This window comes from Tetranychus urticae, chromosome 3 (genome assembly GCF_039701765.1).
Source record: "Tetranychus urticae isolate SD_2017Ah chromosome 3, NJAU_TeUrti_SD_1.0, whole genome shotgun sequence".
NCBI lineage: Eukaryota > Metazoa > Arthropoda > Arachnida > Trombidiformes > Tetranychidae > Tetranychus > Tetranychus urticae.
The window spans coordinates 13349832-13369623 of NC_142960.1; the positions used below are offsets into that span (position 1 = coordinate 13349832).

Consider the following 19792-nt stretch of genomic DNA (forward strand, 5'->3'; position numbering starts at 1 on the left):
ATATTCAGTTTAGTGCAATTTGTACCCAAAATATTTCATTTACAAATAGTATAAATATGCAGCAATTGATTCTTTTAACCGTCAGTTGTGAGATTCACAGTGAACCTGAATTTTATTGTCGCAGCTTCTTTTATTGAACACTTTCCATAATGAATATCAAATCCTTTTTTAGTTATTTAAATTTAACCAAATTTGATTATTTGACCTGCATCTTTGCCTGTGCTTTTATTTTTCAAGGTTTGGTTGTAACACAACTGATGGAGGATAAAGTTTGTTTAAATGATCTTAAATTGGATCCAGATTTTTGCAGAAACTTTGCTTCTCAGGCAAACTCTAGTGAAACTCAAGAGATACTTCGAACAGCCAATTCATTCAAAAGATGGCAAAATTTTGTAACCAACGCTCCATCTTTGGTTGTGTCCATTTTTATGGGTTATTGGCTAGGAAATTATCCAAAATACTTTAAACTTATGATGATTGTTCCCTTCATTGGAGGTATTGGTATGATTATCCTGTTATTGATCAATCTTTTTGCATTTAAAACTCGTAAGTAGTCGAATTGAATCAGCAAGTTGTTTAAAATTATTTCATTAAATAATGTTAAATTCATTAATCAATAGCTTGGTGGGGTTTACTGGTCGCTTATAGTCCTTACTCGTTGTCTGGAGGAACCACATTGTTATTCAGTGCTGTTTATACCTCAACTACATGGGGAACTCCGAGCCACCTTGTCATCGTTAGATTTGGTGTGCTTGAATTTTTAGCCAAAATGTGTAAGTTAAAACAAAATCACAGTAAGAAAAGGTTTTGGTCTTGAAGGACTTTTTGTCATAAAGCGCGTTTAATTCATTTTAATTTACTTATTTCTAAGGTTTGCATTTAACTTTACAATTGATTGTTTTAATCAAAATAATCGAGACAATTTAAAGGTTTAAAGTATATTTTATTGCGTCCAAGAATATAAATACAATTTGTTTACAATACAATAGCTTTGAACTCAAGTCCTTCAATACGTTTTTACAAAACCAAAATGCTTTTCTGCCTAAAATAAATGAAAATGAAAAACTAATGAGATCCATTTGTACTTTTGATAGCTATGCTAAGCTCGAGTTATGCCAGTGGTAAGGTGCTTGCCATGAGTCCTTGGATTTCAGGTCAATCGAAAAACTATGTTGGAGTTCTCATTGTTAGTATTGCATTATATTTATTTGGATTGTTGGTCACAATTTTGATGAAACCAGCCTTTACTTATGAGAAAAAGCCGGAAAAAGAAAACGCTACTCTTTCTCAAATTGTTAGTGATGTTTTTCGCATTTCACGAGTTAAGGAATGCATTTTTTTGATTACAAAGCAAAGACCAAATCAGGGTCGACTTCGATTGATATTGTTGTTGACATCAGGAGCCATTTGTAATGCATCCATTTCAGGAGAAGACGGTATTGCCTATCAGTTTGCTCAGCGAGTTTATGGACTGACTGAAGATGCATATACATCAATGTTGACCCTTGTTTACATACCACCAACCATTGCCACTTCAATTGCACCTTCAATCCTTAAATATTTAGGTCTTTCTGATTCGAGTATCGCTATATTTGGATCTTTATCACTGGCTGCATTTTTCACTATAAGAGGACTCTTTTTGTCCATTCGGGGTTACATTGCTGGATATGTGATTGGTTCGTGTGGACGGATTGCAAGCGTTGCAATTCGTAGTCTCATTGTTTTCACTATTCCTTCAAATGAATCGGCACAAATTTTCACCATTTCAACGGCACTGGAAACTCTTTTTGGGTTAGGAGCCGTTTTCATTTATACTACAATATTTAGTGCAACAATTGCTCATCATCCTGGTGTTGTCATGGTGTGTGTCGGTGCTGCAGTATTATATCCATTGTCTGTGAGCTGTTGGATTAGACTTGTGCAAAGTAAAAGTATCGTAGATGCACCTGAAGTCAACTTGGAATCCAAACTATCCATTTCAGAAGATAAGGAAGCTAACTTATCAAATATTGCTGTTTAAATTAAATATTTATATTAAAATATTTTATACATTGTCTTATTTTTATGCTTTTTACTATATTATAATATAATTTTGGTATAAAATGAGCCTTTCTTTCGCATCTAAAAGTTTTATTCGAGTCTCTAGCTGAACCTTTGTTGGTTTTAGGGGCATTTTGTTGAATAAAAAGTTTCTCTGATTGACACACTTTGGGTTCAAAGTTGAACTTGGATCTATTTTTATGCAGTTGAGACAACAGATTTTTCGCCAAACTTTTTACTCGAAAGACTGTTTTACATGTGAAAGAATAATAAACCATCAACGTAAATATAAAAACAAGTTTTATCTCTTAAGTCAACGGTTTGCAATACGGATTGTCATTCTTCCTCCACCTTGTTTAAACGCTAATTTTTCAGTAAACTGGATTTGAATAAGCTCTGACAATTTTTCGTGATTGTAGTTTAATTTGGTTTTCATGTTATGTGAAATTTTTCTCTAGAACCCGTTCATTTTGATCACAATTTTCCCGCAAAAATTTCTTTTTGACTTTATATATTGTATGAAGCAAATAAATAGAAATGCATTGTATACAAGTTGGTATGAAATAATGAATATTGGTTATTGTGTTAACCTTATTATAATTTAAATATTTCAAATTAGCGGTTCTTCCCGTATAATAATTGCTTTTACAGTAAATTTATTACTAATAAGTTTAATTTTAAAATAAGGTTTTGTCACTAAAAAATGAACAATAATTTAAAAATGATGATGAGAGTGATGAGTATCCATAACCTTGCGGGTACAGAAAATGTGAGATGAAAATTGCAAATCCCATGTAACTAAATTATCACCTTAACGTGGGAAAACTTCGAGCGGATAAAGCGTCCAACTGTGGGTTCATTGTTTCTTGCCATTCATAGATCCTTTCTTGGCTGTAGATTGAAAAAGAAAAGATTGAATGCAAATTAAATTCAAAAATTCTTATAATTGTTACAATAGTTGAGTGTATCATCGAAAGATATAAACTATTTCACTTACTTGGGAATATTGAGAAAAGGAGCGGGTTTAAAAGGAGGTTGACCTGGAACCACCAAATGGGGGCCCAGCATGGAACCGATTTGGGATTGACTGGCTATCCCAACACAATTAGAAACAGTATTCAATTTTCGTTTAAGATCAGATCTCATGTTTAAGGCCATGAGAGTTAATAATAGTGTGCAACAAGCAATAAATATGGCAACTAAAACGATTCCAAGCTGTTGCCTGGAAAGTAGCGGTTGGCTTGAAGGTTTTATGCATTCCTCGATGGAAACGATTCCATAATTAGAATAAATTTGTTTCAATTGAGAAAATGAATTATTTTTCAGAGATTTCAGAGCGTCTTTGTAACTAACAATAGCTCCATGTTGAGCTTCTGGATCATTTAAAAAGTTGATTGGTGCATCTAGTATTTGGAAACATGCAGATGTAGCCTCAAAATCAAGAGAACCGTCTTTTCGTTCATGGAAATGTGCTTCCTGGAAATTGAATGACCATTTCAAGCTTAATGGTTCCAAAGCCTTTTCCAGATCATTTTTAAGTTCATTCAAATTTGACTCAACAGTATTTGGACTTTTGTTGAACACAAATTTGACAAAATCTTTCTCACGTATAATTAATATACGAACAGGCACAGATGAAATTTGACGAGATTCACGCTTTGCTTTACTTTTGGCGGGATTGGTTGAAATTGCTTGCACTGTGAGCAGGAAATATCCCCCAACAAATGATTTAAGCATCATGTCATTTTGTAGTCTCCCGTTTGTCCGACCGAGATCAAAAACATGGGACATGTTATTAGTGATTTTATTTCCATTGACAAATTTTGCTTCGCTAATCGAGTATTCAATTATGTTACCTCGATCAAGACTATCAGATGGATCTGGATCTATTGCACTGAAAGTTAGCAAGTCACTATGGACTGGAGTATCCCAGCGAATGCCGGTTAAAAAGTAGTCTTGGTTGAACTTAGGTGGATTATCGTCGATGTCTTTCAAAATAATTTTTACTTCTACTTGACTAAGATCATTTGGATTGTAAGCTGAACTTTTACGCTGGTCAAGTTTCCTGTATTTTGATGCCGGTCGAGCTTGAACGACTAAACTGATTGATTCAATTTCTTCTCTGTCTAAACGTTTAGCAACCTTTATCAATCCCATGTTATCACGAGTTTCTATGACGATTGCTCCTTCTATGGATTCATAGGTAATAAAATAGTTTATCAATGCATTTTGTCCAATGTCATCGTCAATGGCCTTTAAAGTCCCAACCAAAGAACCGACTGGAATCTCCTCGTCAATTTCCCAGATCATTGGAGAATCACCAGGAACTCGATTGAAATGGGGTGTATTGTCGTCTGTGTCATTTAATCGGATAATCATGATTCTTTGAGATTCTTGAGGTGGATTTCCAAGATCAAAGGCGACTCTGAAAAAATGATGATCAATAAATTTAATGAAAAATTCAAAGAAATTTAGCAATTACTCTCAATTTAAGAAAACGGGGCTCATTTCTTTCATCTAAGCTAACGCATAATTGGGACACTACGCCTATTGTTTTACAAACCTAATAATGTTAATGTTCGATTGTCGTTAGAATTAATAGAATAGCTCCAATCAATTCAGTGAAAATGGCATTTAGATGGACTTAATTTAGATGTTTGAATAAAGAAAAACCTGTTTGATTCTACTTTATTGTGATTTATAATTAAGGAAAAGTGAAAGAAACCTGAAAAACGAGTGAAAAGGCGTCAGCAGTAAGTTTCAATAATTGTTTAGCTAATAGACTAGATAATAGTTTAAAATAAATTGCAAATCTTGATTGCACTATAGAGGAAAAGTGCCTTTTTGTTCCAAAAAACTATCATTAATGCATGCAACACATATTAAAATCCAACAAAATTTAGAACTATTATTTTATATTTTCCACGCGTCTTATTCTGATCTTTTCGATTTTTTCTGTCTTTCGCAGCATACATTGGCAAAAAAGGGTCAAGAATAGCTCCTTCCCTTTGATGAAACTGAAAATTCTCTAAGATTTGTCATGAAACTCTAACCTTACTTAATTGGGTTGTCAATATTATCAGACCATTCAAATTAATAAAATGGGTTGAAAATATAAATCAAAAATAACTCAAAATTTAAATTTTTCCCAATACAGTATCGATGAACTCTGTTATATTATATAAACTGCTTTCTTATTGTTATCACATTATTCATCTAAATTGATCACCGTATTACTTATTTAGGGGTTAATTGTTTTCACCCTCGCATTAACTGTCATTAAAGTAATCAAACTAAACACTGAGTTAAATGTTAAAATTTGAAATGCTCGGATGTTCAACTAATTATTGTAAAGAATCTTGATTATTGTAATCACAGTTTCATCCGGATCCATCGCCCAGTAAGATGCTGAGTAAATTAAATGCAATTGCGGAAAGCTCAGATCAATACTTACAGAATTAAAGTGAAATTTTCTTGCTTTTCTCGGTCAAGAAACACAGTTTTACCAACATTTCTTGATGTAACGATGGTTCCGCGAGTAGAATCGATGTCAAAGTACGGCGAGGGCTCCGCAAACTTGTACATTACTCTTCCATTCGGACTATTGCTATTATCTGCGTCAACGGCAGATACTGTGTAAACTAAAGTTCCTGGTTTGGTATTCTCAGTAAGATAAATTATCTCATCTTCAGTTGGCCTAACAAACTTTGGTATACCATCGTTTGCGGCAACATCACCGATAATAATTGAAAATTTAGTATGTGAAGTGAATGGTTCTCTTCCAGAATCACGGGCAGTAATATGTATCAAATAAGGTTCTGATCTTCCTTTACCAGATAATGATTTATTAACAAACAGTTCTCCAGTTGAACGATCAATTATAAATAATTCTTCCCTTGGATCAGGAAAATTTTCAAGAAATGATATTTCATAATGAACCTCGCCATTTCTTCCTTCATCAGGATCAATAGCCATTACCGAACCAGCCCGGGAACCAACAGGAGCACTTTCTGGAACAATGACTTCATACAAATCATGCGAAAATTTTGGCGAATTATCATTTACATCAATTAATTCAATTGTAATGGAGACTGTTGTCTTCCTAACGATTCCTCTGAAGCCTCCATTTGACCGTGTCTCACTGGTGGCTGAATTTCTTTCAACATTAACTTCATCACTATCTTCATTATCACGGAAATTGTCAAAAGCTGTCACTTGTAGATTGTAGTTTGCTTTACTTTCACGATCAAGATTAGCTCCTTGTCTTATCCTCAATATGCCACTTCGATTTCCAATCTCAAACATATCCGAACCATCACCAGACAACGAATAACCAATCTCGCCAAAACTACCAGAGTCACGATCCGTGGCTGAAACAGTCAGTACAATCTGAGGCCATTTAGCAGTTTCTATTATAGAAGCACGGTAGACATCTTGCAGGAAAACAGGTGAATTGTCGTTTATATCGGATACAGAGACTAATATGTTAGCAATGGACGTGAATTTTTCACCACCGAGATATTCTTCGGTGTTTTTATCAGGTTGTCCAACGGCTTCAACTGAAAACTTGATTTGCTTAACCACCAATGATTCATAATCTATCCTTTTATTGAGTGTTATTACGCCCGTCAATTTGTTGACAGAGAAGTATCCTTCAGGATCAGTTGAATCAATTTTTTTGAAATTAGTGATTGGTTTACCAGTTAATGGATTCCGTGCTGCTAAAGTGAAAACAGTGGAGCCAATAAGTGTCTCTTCTGGAAGATTGATTTCATAAGTTGGCTCAGATGGAGTCCAGGGTGGGATAAAAATAGGATTACGCTCTCCATGAGATTGGATGTATATTGTCAAATCAGTGAATGCTTTTTGATCATCAGGTTCACCATTGATATCATGAGCGACCACAGGAACAACAATTATGGAAGCTTTCTCCGAATCAACAGTGCCATTGACACGAATTACTCCAGTTACAGGATCAATTTTTAATAGATTATTGAAGTACTCTGATCGACCAACTAATGCTCCAGTTTTGTCACGGACTTTGATTCTCTCAAGATCAAGATCATAACGTATTTTAGCATTAGAATCAGAATCAGTTGCTCTTGCAGTCATAATCTCATATCCTGGAGCAAATTGAGAATCGGATAAATAAATGACGTATCCATCTTTACCAAATTTTGGTGCTTTATTATTAACATCTTCAACGATGACAGTTAACTGAGCAGTCGATGTCAATGGAATCGGATGGCCTGAATCGGTGACTGCAACGGTTAAACTATACTCTTTACCATAGAGATCACGATCAAGGTTAGCCGCTGAGCTAACTTTGACTTCTCCAGTACTAGGGTCAATAATGAAATTATCCTTAGCTCCTGCAATTAGTGAATATCTAAGTTTAGAGTCAGGACCATCAGGATCGGTAGCTTTAACTGTTATCACTACAGTTCCAGGATCAGCATTTTCTTTAACAGTTGCGTTGAAAGGTTCATTGATGAACAAAGGCTCTCCGTCTCGCGCTGACCGGACATAAATTTGTATAACAGCTTCAGCTGATAATGGCGGATCTCCTCCATCAACTGCTTCAATAATTGCTTCATAATTAAGCTTTTTCCGCAAACCGGTTTCTCGGTTGCGGGTAAAATTGGCATGAATTGATTGAGTCAACTTAACATCACCGGAAATAGGGTCGATAGCCAAGCCTGTTAAATTTGTCCACTTGACACGATAGCGAATACCATTAGTTCCACCCTGAGTTGGCCCATCCTCATCAGTTGCACGAAGGATTAAAGGTGGATAAATATTTACGTCTTTTTCATTCAATTCTCGAACATATAAAGCTCGAAGAAATTTTGGCACATTATCATTGATATCAACAATTTCTACATGGAGATTAGCTGTGGATCTTTTACCACCTCCATCAGTTGCTTCAACACGCAAAGAGTAACTAGGCTGAGCTTCGTAATCCAAACATTCAATATCTTTGTTTAATCCAGAGCCTGAATATGATTTGGCAGTTTCAGGTGAGCAATCCGCGACAGATATTTCTCCTGATTCTGAGTCGATAGAAAATTTGTCCGACCCAAAACCTTTTAAAGAATATGTGATTCGTCCAAATGAACCAGAATCAGCATCGTAAGCTGAGATGGAATAAAAAATTTTACCAGGGTTTTCATTTTCTTTGACGCGAGCAAAATATTCTGCCTGATTAAAAATCGGTTGATTATCATTGGCGTCTACTAAGGTCAAGTTAATGAAAGCTACGGATCTGATGTTTTCTTGGGCTGCGACTATATTGAAAAGGAAGGTTCGTTTTGTGGGATTCTCAAAGTCCAGTCCACCTGAATTTATAACTTTTAATATAACCGGAGTTCTTCCCATGGCTAGACTAGGTGAGACCGTGAAAACCTGAGAAGCAGGATTATTTTCATCAAGATCTTCAATGGAAAGGGTAAATTTTGCGTTATGGCCTGCGTCTGGATCAGAAACAATCAAGTTGAGAGATGGAACTGCAGATCCATTAGTAATGTCTTCCGAAACTTCTAACATTACTCTGTCTAAATTGAATCTTGGCTCTTGATCATTGATATCTTGAATGACAACAGTGACGTTGGTCGATGAGATAGCACCAAAAGTTACAGATGAATGTCCTGTTACTGGAACCAATTCAGTGGCACGTAAAGTGCAACTATAAATACCACCTGCGAGAAGAATTTCTGGATCCTCTCGATCCATCAAGATATTCGAAGTTAAAAGTGACCAAGAATCACTATCTATCCGTGATAGAGTGAAATACTTTTTCTTATCATCAACAATTTCCAATTGAATATCGCGACGAATAGAAGGTGAATTATCTCCATCGCGAACAATAATTGTTAAAACTGAACTTCCAGAAGGTGTTGATTCATTTACAGTTATGGAATAAGGTCCATTCAAAAATTTGGGAGGTTCATCTTGAACATCAACAACCGCAATAGTAACATTTGTTGAAGAACGCAATCCTCCAGTATCGACAGCAATTAAAGCTAAGTTGTAAACAGAAGTTAGCTCATAATTTAGTGGAATTCCTTTAAGACTAATGGAAACTGAATAAAGTCCACCATCTTGATTAATTAGTGAACTACGAACATTGAACATGGAACAAGCTTCAGGAGTAACTCGTTGGTCACAGGAAACTTCAATTTGTGCATTTCTTCCAGCATCAGCATCAGTCACTTGAATTCCTTCAATTACGGTGGTGAATAATTTAGTAGATTCACTGATTGCAAATTTATAAGGTGCGCCTTGCCAAACAGGATGATTGTCATTATCATCAGCTACTTTAATTTCACGTTTAATTGATAGAGTGCTTCCAGTGGATGAGTCGTCGACAATTGTAATAATAACATCCAATGTAGATTCAGTTTCTCGATCAAGAGGACGAATCAACGTTACAGCACCAGAATCTTTGGCAACACTGAATGAATCTCCAGATATATAATATGATAATCGACCTCGACCTGGATTACTAGCTTTCAGCTGATATACAACGGATCCTACTTTTGTACTTTCCGGGATTGTGAAGCCAAACATATCTCCACCAGGTAAAAAAGTGGCCTTTTGTCCATTGGCGACTAAAAAAAAGATTTTAATAATTAGATGATTGTATTCATGGCTATTAATATCTTTATTAAGACTGAAGCTTTGCAAATTAAAATATTTTAAATTCTTTTGTTTTGTCATTAAACTCTTTTTTAGTTCAATTGTCTTTTAGACTTTTGACAAGAAAATCATTCGATGCTGGTTGTGTGCATCATAAATAGAAATTCAAATTGAGGTTGTAACAATTAAATTTTATCTTTCCATCAAAACCAAAGTGCAACTTTTTTTTAAATATTCATGTAGTAGTTAATTACAAATGATAAATGATTTCATGATGACTTTACTCACACTTAACCAACTAAACAGTTCAGTTTTATGAACCAATAAATGGAATCCTGTTATAATTTAACCGATTTTAGTAACATTTTAATATTAAATGCTCACAATCTTCAGATGACCAAGATAAGCAAATCTGTTCATGACCTAAAACGATTTAAGGTAACAATTGACAACCAATTTGGATTTTTTTTATTCACTTCTGATTGACAAATTTTCAACTCAAGTGTTGCATTGATTGATGGTCAAAAGACAATTCGAAGTATTGACTATAATCACTTCGATCACGATCAGGTAGAGCTCATCACTACCACTCGTTTTAACTCAAAAGGTATTATTTTGAAGCTAAATAAACTAACAAAGCAAAAAATGTTGAAGAATGAAAAGGATAGAAAATAAGGTTCAAATAAAAAATGATGGCCGCAATTATATCTCACTGATTCTAAATCAAGCTTGCAATTGTAACTGATTCACTTTTTTGTTTGATTTTTTTGATTAATCCTACAAACCCAGATCTCTTTACTTGAGATGTTAGTAAGTCAATATCATATAATTTGGTTCATCTAACATATCGTTGATCATAACGAAATTTTTGATAATTGCACTTTTAAAAAATTCCAAGTCTTGAATCCTTTTCATATGTTAAATATAAGATTGACTGATTGGCCAATGCTGAACCGAAATTGGTTGGCTATCAATTGATCAATTGAAGGGTCAAATGCTAAACAGTATCACGTTATGGATACTGAACAAAAAAGTAGGTTCAGGTGCAATTACATGTATGAAGTGATATTCAGGAATGAGGAATTGTTAAGATCTAACCATTAAATACTAATTAATAAAGTTCTTAATTTCTCACTGTAATGACCAGTTTTGATGGATTGCTTCAAAAATAAGAGTCCATTTCAACGTCAACCAAGCGACAAACAATTTAATTTGAATTATGTCTTTCTTTGCCGTGAATTTTTGATGGTTGTGTAGTCATACAAATGATTACAATTCAAATGGACTAATATGAATTAGGATTTTAGATGGGTTACATTGTTTGTTGTCAAGTGAGTTAATGATTAACTCACCCATGTACTATCATCACCCATCCTGAAAACCTCAATTTGCGTGAGTTAAATCAATGTTATTAACATCTTTATCTTACTAAATAGTAAATATTAAAATAAATTTTGTTAAGTATGTAAATAAGTCACCTATCCGTGGCTTATTATCATCGCTAGGTTAATCATTGGACTGAAAAACTGTCAACATAATCAACACTACACATTAAACTGCTAAGTACATTAGATGATAAAAGTGAAACTTGGTATAATAAAAAGTAGAGAATATGTTACAAAATTTTTCTTACCTTGACCAAAGGTGATTAAAATGGCACTGATGAAATAAACAAGTTTATTAAATGATAGCCATGTTAACATATTTCTATGGATAACCAATTGATTGGTGATGTGATAATCCATGGTAATTAAATTTAAAATAACATAACTTGACCAGAGAATAAAAAATTATGAAGTAAACGTTTCTGACCAGAACATAAATAATGATAACGTCAAGTCATCATAAAACAATGCTAAGAAAGTCAGAGGTCATTTTGAACACTTTAAAAGGTTTTAAATCCACATGATACAATTTTGGAATCCAGTTTGATAAGTTGTAATGATATCCAGTGTGAAATAGCACAAAATAGACGCAAATTAAAGTTGAAGACGGAATCTCTGTGTATAAAAATAAATAAATAAATAAATAAATAGACGGAAGAGATATTGTCAGGTAAAGAATGTCTGAGGTCAGGTTAGGTAAGTGACCACATCATCTTATAAAAATTATAATCATCATCTTGATCCACAACAAATGAGAAGTAGATGTTTAAGAAAGAAGAGGAAGATAAAGTAGGAGGGAGAAAGCGATAAGAAGAGAAGAGGTTAGTTGTTGCAGGTACAAAAGTAAAAAGGTAAGGGGCATTGATATGTTACACCCTAAGTCAAACCAGATTCTCTCTTTGATTCAAGATAAACCAGTTTCAACTTGGAAGGAATTATTGAAGTTGAGAAAAAGAGAATGATGATGATGATGAAAACCAAGAGTCCGCATTGTAAGAGGGATCAGTTGATATCTGAATGTGTGTGCGTTTGTGTTTAGCTGAAAAGTTGTCAAGAAGAGAAAGAAAAAAAAAGCTTGTGAGAAAATATTGTTTCACTTGACGAAAAGATTGATAGAAGTTTAGGCGAATTTGATATCATTATAACTTACCTTTCATTAATGATGTAAGAGTTTCACTTAAATAATGCAGACACTTGAATAATACAATACTATTTAACAAATAAACTAAATCAAACAATTTGATCAATTGTGCGTTGAAAGAAATTTTAGCTTTCTTTAAAACCAACATAAAAAAGAGAGGGAATCAAACGCTCTATTGTGTAATCTGAAAGGGAAGCCATCTCGTGTAAAACATTGTTAACATGTTTCTCTTGTTTCTTTTTTATATGAGAACAAGTCTGTAACTTCATGCTTATTAACATGGTAATGATGATTTAGTTGTATGCTAATGATATTTGTGTCGATCATGGTTTTGCTTTGATGATTATCAATTGATGACTATCGCTTTTGATGAGTATGTAATGTAAAATATCATGTAAAATATGACTACACCTGAGCTTAAGGTTGATCAACAAATGATAAATTGGTGCAGATATTTGAGTTCAATTTTTGATTCTTATTTTTTTTGCAGATCTATAGCTTTACTTATATGGCAATTATTTCAATTGAAGGTATAAGATGAACATTGTGATTGTTGTTAACCTGTTAAGCTTGACCTTGTTCTGGTAAGTTACTCTATTATAATGGCAGCTTTTAATCAACAATAAAGAAATGAAAAGTGACCGTTGGGCGAGTCATGGTCAGTTAAATGTACAGTTAATTCTTGATTGATACTTTTTCTATAAGTTAAAATGGTTTGCTGGATTTAAAGTTAAAAAATAAACTGAACGAGTTGATCATTTAACATAATCTTAAATTGTTTACCTGTAACAAACAAATAGCTTGAGGTTGTTTTCAAAACAAGGACTTATTCATAATATTATTTGTAAGATTTTCAATAATTTTAAATTAAGGCTTCCTTGATTATCCTTGACAATCAATATGATGAAAGAATTTATTTTTAGAATAGAGTTAAATTTGAATCAGTTCGCGCGATTTATTTCAACCAATTACATAGCACCGTTACTATTCTGCCTTTTGTAAACAATACTTGGTTTTAAAAATCTCATTTTTGTCAAATTTTTTAATTGTTAATATTTAATGGTTTTTTTTACAATTTATTGTATAAATAGTGTCATGTAATTTCCTATTTATTTACAAGCTGTTTGCTGTTTTAGTTCTTGTGATACTGCATCTTATACTGCTCTCTTTACGCATTTGGAATCCGTCTGAAGATATTGTTTGACTAGCTAATCTTTTTTCTTGGTTTCCATTGGAATACAATATTTTGGCGATCCTTCATTCCTGGAAACGATACACTGAACGATAATCCTTTATCACCGAAGAAGTCAAATGTTTGGAAGAAATATTTCTATTGATACTAAGAGTTTTTGATACAGTAATTTTGTAAGGTACACTTGAATTTGCAGCTTGCCCAAGGTCCATTTGGTGGAAGCTCGATTGACCTTATGAAAACAGCATTGGTGTTTTTCTGCCATTCACGGACAATTATTTGGCTAAATAGATTATATGGAAAGATTTCGAAAGCATGATGCTTGTCACTGGAAGAGGATAATGAACGACTTAAAACGTGACAAGCTTAATATACAGCCAGTCAGGAATTGGACATTGGATTAGTTGGCAGGATAGTGGTCTTTTTAATACTTTCTTGACCGTTGATCGATAATGCAAAAATAAAAAAGGATCACAGATGAGAAAAGCTATCCCATCAACCATTGAGATCATTGAATTTGTGGTATGTTGCTGAGTTAATTTTCTGGCAGTTCAAGGGCTTGGCGTAATCTTTTTAAACCAATATCACATCCTTTCCGAGCTTGGGCTGAAATTTTTGAATAGCTGAGAAATCCGTGGCCCAGGTTTTTAACCACATCCAATGTAACTGAGCCTTTCCAAGCCTTGGCAAGATTAACCGATCCATCAAGGAAAAAGTCATATTCACCGATAACCAAATACAGAGGAATTTCAGCTAGTAAGTCAATATCGTTGCTAGTCAGAGGTTTTAAATATGCTTTAGATGTATTTTTACTTATTTTTTGTAACCTTTTAGACAATTCTTTTGGATCACAATCGAACCAATTTGATCCGTGTCGAAACCAGGTTCGAATATTATCTCTCTTAAAGTCTGGTTGGGAATAATGACTTTGATCGATTGACGTTTGGTCATCAATTTCATGAATATCTTCATCAAGTACGAATCCTGAAGCAAGCAGACCGTAAATTGAAAGTAAAACACTTGGTGTAAGAGCTAATTCAAAGCAAGATAAACTCAATGATGTTTGAATTTTATCAACTGACATATTGGTATAGAAGCTGACAAAACCTGTAGGGAAAGGTATTCTTGGTCCTTGAGGTGAATTTGCTTGGATATCATGAAGAGAACGAAGAATAGAGAAAGCTAGGTGACTTCCAGCTGAATCACCGCATAAAACAACCTTTGATGGCTTGAAACCTAAAACAGATTCTGGTGTACATTGATCTGCATTGCTCAATCCAATGGCCCAAAGATAAACATCAAGTACCTCTTGGAATGCTATTGGATAAGTTACAAGTTTGGTATAATCAACGGATAGAAACGTAGTCCCATCGAGATGGCTAACCCAATATTGTAAATAGGCTCCTTCACTTGCCTCTGGTTTAAACATGACAAAACCACCTCCAGCTATATGCAAGACCAATTTCCCATTGGGTTGATGAATTTTCGATTGTAAAAGACGGCAGCGAATTTTTTTGTCTAAAAATGTTGAACTATCATTGGATGTTGAGAAAATTGATTTAGACTGTGTTGGTGATCCGTCACTGGGAATAAACCACTTGTCCTGTCGAGGTATAAAAACCGTTGTTGCTTGGACAGAGTATTTAGACGCTTGCCATGAAGCAACCGAATTTACGACAGGATTATCAAATAAACTCCAAGTTCGAAGAGGATAATAGAGACTACCTTTGTAGGTTAGTGAAGAAAGTGCAGCGCCATTGACTGATGAGGACACAAGCGAACCAAATAAAGCTGGAGTGGATGAAAGGAAACCAAACGACTTACCAATCAATGAAATGAACAATCGAATCTCTGGTTCAATAAAAAAGAGTGTAAATTTTTCAAAGTATGTTGTCAATCTTGACTGATTTGATTTGCAAAAGTTCCACCAAACTGTAACATCTCGGAGAAACACTGAATCATCTACCAACTGATTGGAGTCATTTTTTGTCTCAATTTCAATACGTCTCTGTTTCAATATCACTTCACCCATGCCACCAAAAAGTTCAACCACATCAATAATTTGTTCAAACGGAATGGTTTCTTTATCAAGATTTTGCCGTATCATGGAAGCAAATTTATCAATGATGCTGCATAGAGATCGTATACCATTGGCATGAACTCCAGGGAAATCCAGAGAAGGAGCTACAGATGAAAGTTGCTGGTAAACACGGAAAAGTTGATCACAAGATTCAATAAGACGTTTATTCAATGAAACTGGACTAATTGTGGTTAATTTAAGGTCAAACATTAAATTTTCCATTTCCATATTGAATTAGAAACGTTTAGGCTGATCTTTAACTGTTGCACACTTGATCACACTGAAAGTTAAATGAAAAAGGTTTAAACAATGACAATTATGGCACTGCAATTAATAGCTGAAATTGGATTGATCAATGAATGACCAAATGAAACAACTTGAAATGGATTATTGTCTTGAATAATTGCGATGATGATCGAATCGGTGATTTATAATCTACAGTTTTCTAGCCGGTATCAACGTAACCAGGTGGGAAAAGGTTGGACATTTTAAACTGAAGGTTTTCCAGTCAGATTAGTGTTTATTATAATTTGTAACAAAAGTGTTGTTAATTCCGTATTTCCTTCCTCCTCCTTCCAAATCTTCAGATCATCCTCTTCTCTTACTTGACTCTGGTTTCTCCTCTCTTTTCCTCTGTCTTCCAATCTCAGAATGTCCTCGCTCGGAAAGGCTTCCTGCAGGCTTCAACTAATCAAATTGATTCTGATCTTACTCATTATTTTACGTGTTTCTTTGCGCTAAAAAAAGACCAAATTTAAACACAAGGACGTGAAATTAGTTAATTTACCCAAGGGTTTCTGGTTATCTCTTTCTTTCTCTCACTCTTTGCTCCGGCAAAACACATAAAATCATACCTTTATTTAACATAATGTTTATCAAATTGTGTTTATTTATCATTTTTTTGAATTTCAATCATCAATTAATTGATATTGTCAAATTGACTAACGATTTAATTTTAACTAACAAGCGAAATATCACATAGAAAGAAAAAGCTTTATCCTGAATCCACTAATCAACAACTTTTGTTGTGGTTTACTTAACTTGACAAGATTAACTTGCTGAATTTGTTGTTCAATCATGTTTAATATAACTTCATTCATATTTGCTTCCGGGCAAAGAAAGAAGAGGAAAACATAATTATTATTGGATTGTTGCAGTTACATTTTGTTTATATGTTTTCATCAATTTTGTTTATTTTTGCATTGATTATAAATCTAAAATTAACTCTTTTCATCACTATTTTCATAAAATTTCTAAGAAAAACGAGATAAATTTGAACAACAATAACACGCTCTAATTTATGGTGAAAATGATTAATGTCCAGAATAAAACTTGACCATTGCTTCTAAATTTGACATTACATTCAAATCTAGAATCTAAATTTCAAGCAATCAATATATTATTATTTGAATAAACAACTAATAAACATAATTGTTATAAGATGTAAGATCACCATGAGAAGGTGTGAAAATTAAACTCATTTTCACCACAAGATGAGTTCAGTTCAAACTTCACAATCCAGACTTTGATCAGTTATTAGTTAATAGATTGCTGATGCGTGTTAACGTGTTTCTATCCATAATTGATTGTTGCTCAAGTTGTTGTGTCAATTATCCGAGAGTAGGTCCTACTTGATAGAATGACATTCATGATTGAAATCAAATAAATTTATCAGAAGACATCAAAGATCACAGAACGTCAAATAAAGATTAGATAACTTCATGACTGTATTTCAGACTTTAGATTCGGATCAAGTTCAGTTTATTCATTTAACATTTTAAGACATTTACATGATTTTAATTTATTTCAATAAATTGTGAGTTAAAGAGTTAATCAAAATGTATTATGGATTATCATTGTTATCCCACAACTAAACCTTTTAATGGGTCAATTTGATTGCGCTTCAATTGTTGGTTGATATTAGATGGCATTATTTTGGTTTGTTTGTTGTTGATTGAATGAAGAGAATCTGAAGATTTAATGGGAAAATTAACAAACAATCAAATGAAGATTCACAAATTGGGATGATAATCAAGTTGATTTAGATTGACTAAAATAGATTCAATTCATACCTTTAATTTGTTTGCGACTCCAATTGTTTTGTTTCATCTCATAAGGCTTTGGGTGAACCTGAAAACCAGAAAAAAAGTGATCAGAAACTGGTAACAGACTATTAATCCAATTTTATTTACCAATTTTTGAGTTGCAATCAATATAATAATTAATATTGTTAACACAATTGATTTCATTCTTTGATTAAATAAACTTAACACAATTATTACAGCAATAATTACAGTAATAAATGCAATCAACAATGTTAAATGTTAAACTGTTAACAGTCAAATCAGTTGATCATCTGGTTGTGACTTGAGTTTACTATTGACTTTATATTCAACTTTCCCTGAATGAATAATTACTTAATTGAAAATTTAATCAAATGAAACTACAAATTGTATTGGATTAAGTTATAATTGGAAAATTTGTAAAATAATTCAAGCTAATAAGGTTTCTTTGGTCAAACATTTTCATTAATAAAATGGACTTCAGTCATGTAATCATCTGTTTCAACCTTGAATTTACTTTGATTATTGGCAAAACATCATTTTTATTGAGTTGGACATTATATTAAAATATATTTTCATTATGATAAATCAGCCAAAAATAGATTTTAATAGGAAATAGTAATTAATGTAATGCTCAAGTTTATCTTGATTGAGTTGTCGATCATGTTGATCAGTCGTGTGATTGAAATAAATTAATCAATGGTCAATAAAGGAAAGATTTGCACATAAATTCAAAGGATTTTCGTTTAAATACTATTTTTTCATTTTTATTTAATTTCAATTCTAATTATTATTTCATATTCATTTTGTTTCAGTAATTTAATAAATCGAAAAGTTTCGATTAATCGATTCATTTTCAATGTTTTTCTTATGACAACAGACAGTATTTGTCCTTCAATAGTAAAAATTGAATGATCAACTTTTTGTGTCTAATTGTTTTCTTTGTAATTAATGGTTAATCACTAATTTATTTGGCCCATAGGTAAATTTGTAATATGAATGTTCTTGTTGGTTACATTTTCTTTTTCATTTCATGGGATTCGTAGGCCTACTTTTGGAGTCAATCTTATTTACTTCTCATGTTTTTATTTTATGCTTTCAGGTTCATCTGTTTTGTTGAGATTCATCCAATTTACGATGGCTACCACTCTTTTTAGAGTGTCTTCACTACCAACACTCAGGTAATAAGTGTATTTGTTATTCATATTCACATCATTTAGCTAATATCTCATCTGATTTAATTTTAAAGACGATTGATGTCCACCAACAAACCCATTAAAGTTGCTGGAAAAGAACTAAAACCTGTCGATGATGTTATCGCTATTGATACTAACATTGTGTTACATGAGGATGAACGACGAAAACATCTGGTTCGTGGCTCGAGTATAACCTCCGACATTTCGCCTGTTGATATTTCTAAGGTGACTGGGATGCCTGAAGAGCATAGTACTTCGAGAAGAGCTCGGATTTACAAAGAAGCAAAAAATGCTATGCAATCAGGAACTAAGAATATGCATACTTGGAAATTAGGTACGATTTCATTTTTGATATTATCCATGTTCTCATTTATTTCGCACATTTCATTCACTGTTTTATTTTGTATCTAGATTTTGAAAATCGTGAAAGATGGGAAAATCCTTTAATGGGTTGGGCTTCAACTGGTGACCCTATCTCTAATTTAAGTCTGAAATTCAACTCGCGTGAGGAGGCGATAGCTTTCTGCGAAAAAAATACCTGGTTTTACACTGTTGAGGAACCTCCAGAGGCTAGAAAGCCAAAGAAAAAGAGCTACGCCGACAACTTTTCATGGAATAAAAGAACCCGAGTTGGTAGTAAATAAAATTTTAAATTTGCTTAGATTTCATTATTCCTAGGATTGTCGTCTATTATACAAAACTACCATCACAATATAAAGTTAAAATATGTATGATATTGCTGAAGAAAAGAAAATTAAATGTTATTTGCCATTCACATTTTGAATTTACTTATGTTGCTTGCTGCCTTTTCAAATTGAAAATTTCAATGAAAAACAATTAAGGCTTGCCTGCTTTCTAATCTCAGTGTAATAGTTAAATGAGATATTCAACAATGTAATCAGAACAAAATTAATTTCATATTAACCACATTGAGGTAGATGAAAGGGATGTAACGATCATTTGATTAAGTGAAACAATCTTCTTCGATCTTTTTTATCCCGATTCCTTCCAGAAATGAATAATATTACCGACATTGAGATAGATTAAGTTCGTCAAA

At 33.2% G+C, this 19792-nt stretch overlaps 4 protein-coding genes and 2 long non-coding RNA genes across 7 annotated transcripts; 3 read left to right on the plus strand and 3 right to left on the minus strand.

Annotated features, from left to right (window-relative positions):
- The first annotated feature begins 66 nt into the window (after positions 1–66).
- LOC107359362 (uncharacterized) lies at positions 67–2059 on the plus strand. The gene is made up of 3 exons (XM_015925845.3): positions 67–546; positions 621–773; positions 1095–2059. Exons 1-3 carry the CDS (start codon positions 150–152, stop codon positions 2018–2020), a joined length of 1476 nt encoding a protein of 491 aa, XP_015781331.2. The 5' UTR covers positions 67–149; the 3' UTR covers positions 2021–2059.
- Positions 2060–2695: 636 nt separating this feature from the next.
- LOC107359834 (cadherin-87A) lies at positions 2696–12378 on the minus strand. Of its 2 annotated transcripts, XM_015926414.3 has the most exons (6): positions 12214–12378; positions 11951–12102; positions 11312–11678; positions 5495–9650; positions 3038–4465; positions 2696–2931 (listed from the first exon to the last, which is right to left on the minus strand). In XM_015926414.3, exons 3-6 carry the CDS (start codon positions 11421–11423, stop codon positions 2847–2849), a joined length of 5781 nt encoding a protein of 1926 aa, XP_015781900.2. In that variant the 5' UTR covers positions 11424–11678; positions 11951–12102; positions 12214–12378; the 3' UTR covers positions 2696–2846. The 2 variants fall into 2 exon arrangements, with proteins under 2 accessions (XP_015781900.2, XP_015781899.2); XM_015926413.3 differs by having other exon boundaries at positions 11312–12102; positions 12214–12350.
- A 71-nt stretch (positions 12379–12449) lies between these two features.
- Positions 12450–13478, plus strand: LOC149093402 (uncharacterized). The gene is made up of 3 exons (XR_016199896.1): positions 12450–12577; positions 12695–12788; positions 13341–13478. It is a non-coding gene; the product is annotated as an uncharacterized LOC149093402 (long non-coding RNA).
- Positions 13479–13665: 187 nt separating this feature from the next.
- On the minus strand, positions 13666–16887 carry LOC149093403 (uncharacterized). Its single transcript, XM_089269282.1, has one exon. It carries the CDS (start codon positions 15702–15704, stop codon positions 13932–13934), a length of 1773 nt encoding a protein of 590 aa, XP_089125408.1. The 5' UTR covers positions 15705–16887; the 3' UTR covers positions 13666–13931.
- Positions 16888–17220: 333 nt separating this feature from the next.
- Positions 17221–17896, minus strand: LOC112538592 (uncharacterized). The gene is made up of 3 exons (XR_003081791.2): positions 17669–17896; positions 17549–17606; positions 17221–17445 (listed from the first exon to the last, which is right to left on the minus strand). It is a non-coding gene; the product is annotated as an uncharacterized LOC112538592 (long non-coding RNA).
- Positions 17897–18432: 536 nt separating this feature from the next.
- Positions 18433–19510, plus strand: ND-18 (NADH:ubiquinone oxidoreductase subunit 18). The gene is made up of 4 exons (XM_015925898.3): positions 18433–18521; positions 18642–18720; positions 18789–19069; positions 19147–19510. Exons 2-4 carry the CDS (start codon positions 18677–18679, stop codon positions 19377–19379), a joined length of 558 nt encoding a protein of 185 aa, XP_015781384.1. The 5' UTR covers positions 18433–18521; positions 18642–18676; the 3' UTR covers positions 19380–19510.
- Positions 19511–19792: the final 282 nt, after the last annotated feature.